Source organism: Rana temporaria, chromosome 6 (genome assembly GCF_905171775.1).
Source record: "Rana temporaria chromosome 6, aRanTem1.1, whole genome shotgun sequence".
Lineage (NCBI taxonomy): Eukaryota > Metazoa > Chordata > Amphibia > Anura > Ranidae > Rana > Rana temporaria.
The window spans coordinates 168,914,154-168,922,757 of NC_053494.1; the positions used below are offsets into that span (position 1 = coordinate 168,914,154).

Consider the following 8,604-nt stretch of genomic DNA (forward strand, 5'->3'; position numbering starts at 1 on the left):
GAATATGTACTGTGCCTTGGCCAATCCTGAAGAAGAGGACACATATACTGTATGGAGTGACCTTCTATAAAGGTTCTTTCCTCCCAGGCTTAGCCAGATGAGAGTGTCTGTGTAGAGGGGTCAAGTCCTTCCCTCCCAGGCTTTCGTTTGGGGAGGATATAGATGCATAGAGGTCCTTGACTCTCAGGTTGCTGCCTGGTGGAGGAAGCCAGAGGGAAGAAGGGTTTTGTTCTCTTAGTTGCCCATCTGGACCTAAAAAATCCAAGCTGGCCTGTGGCAAAGGACTAAAGAATCTAAAGCTGACATGTGGCAGAGGTCAAAAGAACCTACAGTAGAATTAAACCCATTGGGGCAGATCCACAGAGCGAGTACGCCGGTGTATCTACTGATACGCCGGCGTACTTTCAAATTTCCCATGTCGTATCGTTGTTTTGAATCCTCAAAACAAGATACGATGGCTTCTGGGTTAGATCCGACAGGTGTACGTCTTCGTACGCCTTCGGATCTAAGATGCAATTCTTTGGTGTCCGCTGGGTGGCGTTCACGTCGTTTTCCGAGTCGGGTATGCAAATTAGCTATTTCCGACGATCCACGAACGTACGAGCGGCCGTCGCATTTTTTTACGGCCTCTCTAGTCGGCTTTTTCCGGCGTATAATTAAAGCTGGTATTTCGTCGCGTATAGTTAGACTTGCCATGTTAAGTATGGCCGTCGTTCCCGCGTTTATTTTGAATTTTTTTTTTTTTTGCGTAAGTCGTCCGTGAATCGGAATGTACGTAAGTCACGTCTATGTTAAAAAAAATGACGTCCTTGCGACGTCATTTAGCGCAATGCATGGCGGGAAATTTAGGGACGGCGCATGCGCAGTTCATTCCGTGCGGGGACGCGCTTCATTTAAATGAAACATGCCCCCTAATCGCCGATTTGAATTCCGCGCCCTTACGCCGCCAGAGATAGACTACGCCGCCGTAACTTACGGCGCAAATTCTTTGTGGATTCAAAGCTGCCAAAAGTAAGTTACAGCGGCGTAGCGTATCTCACATACGCTGCGCCCATCTAATTGTATGTGGATCTGCCCCATTGTTTCAACTTTTTCCCAAATCACTTACCGTACATTCAAGGCATGCTGATAATGATTACAGTTGCTTGTGCTTTCATCCAAACTGTTATCGAATGGCTGGTGTTATCACATATGCAGCACCTGCAGATCAAGCAGAAGCTAATGTGGCAGCTTTCTTGGCTGCAAAGAATAGGAGGGTCTGAGTTCCAATTGAAGAATCTAAGCTGGCCTGTGTCAGAGGCATAAGAAACTGGAAGATAGCTACCTATCTGGATCTGAAGAGAATTTGCTTCTGTTTTTGCATGTGATGTACCCCTAACCCTCTCTTCCCTAGACAATCAAGCCAAAGAAATTGCAGTAAGAAGATTGAAAGTACTTTCTGTCGGCGCTATCTGTGGGTTGGTGTAGTACTGGCTGCAGCTACAGGGCAGGTCACCACTGGGACGGAAAGGAGACCCCATTGAAAAAATCCACACACCCCTACCGAGGTGAGTGCTGCAACTACATTAGTTAGCTTTACTATTCACTTCCTTAAAGGGGTGGTTCACCCTAAAAACTACTTTTTCTTATTACACTGGCCCCCCACATTACAATACGATTAAGGCTATTAGTTTTTTTTGATGCTGTACATACCTTTGTACAGCATATTCACCCGTGGCTTCCGGGTTGCGAGTCCCGCGGGAGTGGGCGTTCCTAACATGTCTGTGATTGACGTTTTGACCAAAAACGAGCTCCCCCCGTCGCGTAAGCCGCGTCACGATTGGCGAAAGGAGCCGAACGGCGATGCGCATGCGCAGTATAGCGCCGACTCGCCGTTCGGCTCCTTTCGCCAAACGCCCACTCCCGCGGGACTCGCAACCCGGAAGCCACGGGTGAATATGCTGTACAAAGGTATGTACAGCATCAAAAAAAAAAAAAAATAGCCTTAATCGTATTGTAATGTGGGGGGCCAGTGTAATAAGAAAAAGTAGTTTTTAGGGTGAACCTCCCCTTTAAGCATAATGATGTCTGCTGACGACCCGCGGTCGCTGTGTACAGAGGCGGAACGGGGAACTAGGCGATTCCCCGTTCTGCCTAATGACATGTCAGAGATCTTCTGTTGCCAGTGATCGGGAACAGTGATCTCTGTCATGTCCCAGTGAGCCTATCCCCCCTACAATTCGAACACACCCAGGGAACACACTTAATCCCTTGATCGCCCCTAGTGTTAACCCCTTCCCTGCCAGTGTCATTTTACATTGACCAGTGCATTTTTATAGTACTGATCAATGCAATAATGTAATTGGTCCACAAAAAGTCAGATTTGTCCACCGCAATGTCACAGTCCCACTAAAAATCGCAGATCTCCGCCATTACGAGTAAAAACAATAAAAAAAAGGAGGCACAATAACTTTTGCGCAAACCAATCAGTATACGGAAAATACGTAGATGAATATATATCGGCCTAAACTGATGAATTAATTCATTTTTTTATATTTTATATATATTTTATATTTTTTTTATATTTTTTGGGATATGTATTATAGCAGAAAGTAAATAATTTGTTTTTTTTTCAAAATTGACGCTTTTTTTTTTATAGCGCAAAAAATAAAAACTGCAGAGGTAATCAAATACCACCAAAAGAAAGCTCTATTTGTGGGAAAAAGAGGACATCAATTTTGTTTGGGTACAGTGTCACATGACCGTGCAATTGTCAGTTAAAGCGACGCAATCCCATATTGCACAAAAGGGCCTGGTCATTAAGGGAGTAAATCTTTCAGGGGCTGAAGTGGTTAAAGTGAACCATTTGCTTTGCCCGGCATACCCTTTATTCACTTTGAAAGGTATTGAACCGATTTCTTTTCCCACTTACAACAGAATTAGCCTTTGCTGTCATTTTTCCTTGAATGTTCTTACAGATTTCTTGCTTTCCTGGCTCTATGACAAGCCTTTCCACATACATATGGCATTGTATCCTTTGCTCTGGTCTATTTATCTCCATTTAGATGGAAACAGGACATGTCATCATGTAGCCATTTACACATAGCCTATTTTTATTCTCTTTAGTGGTGATTGTGCATTATGTAACATTATAAAACCCCAAATAGTCTAAATATTACAGCAATTTGTTTAAAAATGCAGAAGGAATGTATCTTCAAAAAGCAATTTAATTAAAAGATGTGAAATGAAACAGATTATTTTTCTAATAAATTGAAGTCACTCTGGCGTTAGCTGGGTTTAATGATGCGTATCTAGAATATAATTTGAAATTAATTTGTTGACATCTCAATTCAGAAGCACATATGGAAATTCATTTTTAAATATATTTCCTTTTTTCTGTTTGCCCTTTTCTAATTTTTTCAAAGTAAAAGATCCAAATCTGGAAACAAAAAAATGCATCATAAAACCACATATATTGCTAATTCCCACACTGTCTACATTGAAAGTCAAATTGTAAATTATTTGCATAGCAAATCTTGCCAAAAATAAAACTCCATTTGCCGGTCATTTTTGTAAATTGGATTTTAACCCTTTACCAGGCTTCTGGGAAAACAGGGGGGCAGATTCATTAAGATCTGCATAATTTTCGGCGGGCGTAGCGCATCTCATACAGGGCTGGACTGGGACAAAAATTTGGCCCTGGATTCCATCCAGACCGGCCCACTTTGACAGGTCTCTCCCATGGCGGCCGGACAACTCCCGTCCCCCCCCGGCCCCTCTCCCCCTTCACTAGCCACTAGCCGTTCTACTTTATTAGAGTAGAACGGCTGGTACTGGTACCAGGTATAGGCAGTACCAGTGGGGAAGCTAGACATTATTTCATCCAGGGCAAAGAATCAGTTCAGTGCCCCCCCCAATGGGACAAGAATAGGCAGAAGTGAGAAACTCCCAGGTGATAGCTGTGGAGTCAGCTGTATGTCCCCTCCCCCGTGCTCCTTCTGGTCCCCCCATGCTCCTCTGTCGTCCCCCCTGCTCCTTTGGTCCTCCCCCTGCTTCTCTGTTGCCCCCCAGGTGAGCGCTGCGGGGAGGGAGAGGAGGTGAGCGCTGCGGGGAGGGAGAGACAAAGGAGTGGAGGGGGGCGGCGATCCGCTGTCACTGAAGCCAGCCCACTGAGCCATCGGCCCACCGGGAAACTCCCGGTAGTCCCAATGGCCAGTCCATCCCTGATCTCATATGCGCTACGCCGCCGTAACTTAGAGAGGCGAGTACCGTATTCAGAAAGAACTTGCGTAAATGGGCCGGCGTAAGCCCGCCTAATTCAAATTTGGAAGGAGGTCGGCGTGTTGTATTAAAATGAGCCGTGACCCCATGCAAATGAGGGGCTGATCGAACGGCGCATGCGCGTGGATGCTCAGAGTCACGTCGCAAATACTCCCTAAGATATGTCGGCTCAATGCTTTGTCGACGTGAACGTAACATACGCCCAGCCCCATTCACGTACGACTTACGCAAACAACGTAAAATACGATGCTGTTCCGACGTTTCCGACGTCCATACCTTAACATGATATACCCCTGCTTTATGTGGGGTAAAGTTACGCCGGATCGACGCCTTACGTAAATGACGTAGCTAAATCCGACGGGCGCAAGTACGTTTCTGAATCAGCGTATCTAGCTCATTTGCATATTCTACGCGGAAAACTACGGAAGCGCCCCTAGCGGCCAGCGTAAATATGCACCCAAGATACAAGGGCGTAAGAGACTTACGTCAGTCGTATCTTGGACAAATTCTGGCGTATCTGATTCTTTGAATCAGGCGCCGAGATACGACGCCTCACATTCGGACTTACGATGGCGTATCTGGAAATCCTTTGTGAATCTGGCCCAGGCTGTCTATTACATGAGAAGGAAATACGATTTCTGGGGAGGCACTGTACACAAACAGTAAACAGAATGGCACATCCGGTTTGACAACATAGGGGAGTGGGGGTTAAACCAAACCTATTATTGAGCCCCCTTGGTGAAATAGTAAAATCCATTTTTCACCTTCAGTGTATAAAATAACTTTTTATAAAAAAAGTATAATGGATTTTGGTCAATTTTATTTTAACTTTATTTGGAAAATGTAAATGTTTATAGACTGATGGTTTTCACTATTTAACATTATTGGTTTAACTACACCCATTCTAAGCTATATAAAATCAGTTTATTACTAGATCCTCTTTGTAGTACGTGTCGTAGAGATCATGGAGAACTAATCCGCATGCTTTGGAGGTGTCCTAAAATTCATAGATATTGGACCCCAATTGTTGACTCAATCAACTGAGCCTTCTGCTGTTTCATTAGGCACTAGGCAGTGTATTTTAGGTATATTGGATGGAATGGCTTCACAAGATCATATTAGAGAGACTGTATCAAAGGCCTTATTCCAAGATTGTAAACTTATCTAGAAGTACCCTCCAACTTCCAAGGAATGGATACATCATATGGGATACACTTGCACCGTAATCCATGCACATTGTGGCTGCCCTGCCAAATTTGAGAAGGTATGGGAGGGTTGGTTAAATATTCCTGGTCTTTCCATTATTGACCTAGTGTTGCAAAGGCCACTGTAATGCATTGCATGCCTTACCTCTGTTTACCGCTGTGTCACTTTACCACACTGTGCTTGTTTGCTAAAAAGTATAATTGTCAATCACTGTTAACTGACATGTCACATAATTTTTATGGTTTGCCGGCTCAGAAATTGTTTATTTATTTAAAAAACTTCTTCTTGAAACAATAAAAAAATATATTAGTTTGCAGAGCATGCTGGGCTTTCTAGTTAGAAAGCCATGCAGTGCTTGCATAGGTTTGGAAGCCACCAGAACCCTTCTGGCCAATCCAGAAGGGTTCTGGTTTAGAAAAAGGCTTTGAATTATGTATGTGTGTGCATTTATGAACTGAAAAAATAAAGTTAAATTAAAGACAATATAAATAAATAAATCATCTTCCACATAGTTGTTAGTGGTCATCGTATTACACATTATGTTTATTCTTACTCTTAACGTTATCTGTATAACAATAATGTAACATAGATAAATACAGTATAATGTCCAGATAAAGATAAATGGTGTAAACTTACACTTATCGGATCCAAGATCTTCACAGCAGCCAGACTGCCATCTTTCTTGTTATTGACTTTGTAAACCTTTCCGTAAGTACCTTTTCCAATGGTGTCAATAATTTCCCAGGTGTCTGAGGGGTCGGCAAGTGATTCTAGTCCAATCATATTTGGATTATAAGGGAACAGTCCAAACAGTGACTTCCTGAAAGCAAGAGCATATTTTTTAATACACTTATATTAAAGACTAGGCTCTATCCTCACAAGTACTTTTTAAAGGTAAATACAGTGGGGATCGAAAGTTTGGGCACCCCAGGTAAAAATTTGTATTAATGTGCATAACGAAGCCAAGGAAAGATGGAAAAATCTCCAAAAGACATCGAATTACAGATTAGACATTCTTATAATCGGTCAAAAAAAGATTTTATTTCCATCATTTACACTTTCAAAATTACAGAAAACAAAAAAATGGCGTCTGCAAATGTTTGGGCACCCTGCAGAATTTATAGCATGCACTGCCCCCACTTTATCACTTTTGGAGCATCTTGGGAAGTAGTGCTCAGGGTTGTCATGTGAAGACTCCACTGCTGGCAAAGAGTTAATTTATGAAACACACCTTTATGAACAAAAAAAAGGTAGACCTTGCAGTGGGATAATGGTCTTTGAGAAAGTATGTTACTCATACTACTATGGGATGGACTACTTAGAGGCTCCTGGTTGAGCCAGGCTAAAAACCTCCCAGGGTGTGCTTGTGCAGTGACAGGTTCCAAGGGATACCCCAAGGAAGATACCATGCCCTGGTAGGTCTAGTGGACCACCTTATTATGGAGCAGGAATGTGCTCCCCCACCACTTGATTAGCTGTACACTTAAAGGACATGCAACCCATCACATGGCCCCTGGTACACAACAAAACCACAGAGCTTTTTTGTGAGTAAGTGTTGTCAACCCTTCCTAGTGTCCTTTTGCTAAACTACTCGACCATTCCAACTCTCAGATCTCTGCAAAATACAGGTGTCTGTACTAAGGACTGGGAGAACTAAATAGGCTCTTTGGTATAGCACAGGAAGCGTGCAGAGTTCCATGGAACCATACGGTTCTTCCAGAGAATGCTAGGGGTTTCTAGAGCAATGAGCAACTCCCGCCTTTTCACTGACGCCAAAGATATTTATTGCTATCTGTAAAGCCCCATACACTCTATGAGCTAGATTCACAAATGACTTACGCCGACGTATCTACTGATACGCCGTCGTAAGAATGTGAGCCGTCGTATGTATGCGTCTGATTCAAAGAATCATATACGCCTGAATTTGTCCAAGATACGACCGATGTAAGTCTCTTACGCCGTCGTATCTTGGGTGCATATTTACGCTGGCCGCTAGGGGCGCTTCCGTAGATTTACGCGTTAATATGCAAAAGAGCTAGATATGCCGATTCACGTACTTGCGCCCGATACGTACTTGCGCCCGATACGCAAGACGTATGTCCGGCGTAAAGTTACCCCTGCTATATGAGGCGCAGCCCATGCAAAGGTATGGACGTCGGAACAGCGTTGTATTTTACGTCGTTTACGTAAGTCGTACGTGAATGGGGCTGTGCGTAGGTTACGTTCATTGAGGCGTCGTATGTTTGGGCGTATATTCGATGTGATTCTGAGCATGCGTCGTTCGATCGGCCGCTCATTTACATGGGGTCACGGTTAATTTAAATGAAGCACGCCCACTACCTGCCTACTTTGAATTAGGCCGGCTTACGCCAGGCCTATTTACACTACGCCGGCGCAACGTACGGCGCGACTCCTTTGAGAATATTGTTCTGGGCTCCCTGTTTTACGCCGGCGTATCGCATATGAGATGCGCTACGCCGGCCAAAAGATGTGCCCAGGTACGTGAATCTAGCTCTATCAGTTTTCCTGCAGGTTTTTCTCTTCAAAACCATGTAGTGCAAGGGCCGGCCTGATTGCATACAAATTGAAACTCTTGAGGTTTGTGCTTCATTAGCCCAGAAAGTAATTTCAAGGGTTTTTCCATGTTAAAAAGGTTGAGAAAGGCTGTTCTAAACAAATATAACAAAACACTTTCAGAGTTAATTTGTCAGGAGAGTGTAGCGCTCCTGCTCATGCATTCTCCCTGTCTGCCTGTCCACCTGCAAAGTGATTGATGTAGCCAGTCTCTGGGCGGAGACCAAATCTGATATAAGCCAGCCAAGCCTGCAGTCTCATGCTTATGATAGTGTTTGTAACACTTGCTCCAAACTCCCATTGTCTGCCCTGCCTGGGAGTTTGGATTCCCTTGTTTATGACCTAGGATTGGAACTTGGACTATTCTCTGAACTCTGCCTGCCTTTTTGACTAAGGGTTTGAACCTGACTGTTCTGAACCTTACCTGCCGTGTACCTGGACTGTCATTGAACCACTCTGCATGTCTATCAACTGCAAGTTTGCTGTGCTCAGTTCATTTCTGTGTATAAGACCTGGGGGAAACCGAGTACGGACAGGCCTGCTTGCTTGTTGATGGGAAAGGGG

The 8,604-nt window shown here is 43.9% G+C and overlaps 1 protein-coding gene across 1 annotated transcript in view; it reads right to left on the reverse strand.

The window, feature by feature from the left end:
* Window positions 1-6,286, reverse strand: part of LOC120944028 (myosin-IIIb-like) — a 62,313-nt gene extending 56,027 nt beyond the window's left edge. The window contains exon 1 of the mRNA XM_040357778.1: window positions 6,103-6,286. Within this exon, the coding sequence (XP_040213712.1) occupies window positions 6,103-6,249 (147 nt within the window). The 5' untranslated portion in view covers window positions 6,250-6,286. The remainder of the gene's footprint in view (window positions 1-6,102) is intronic.
* Window positions 6,287-8,604: the final 2,318 nt, after the last annotated feature.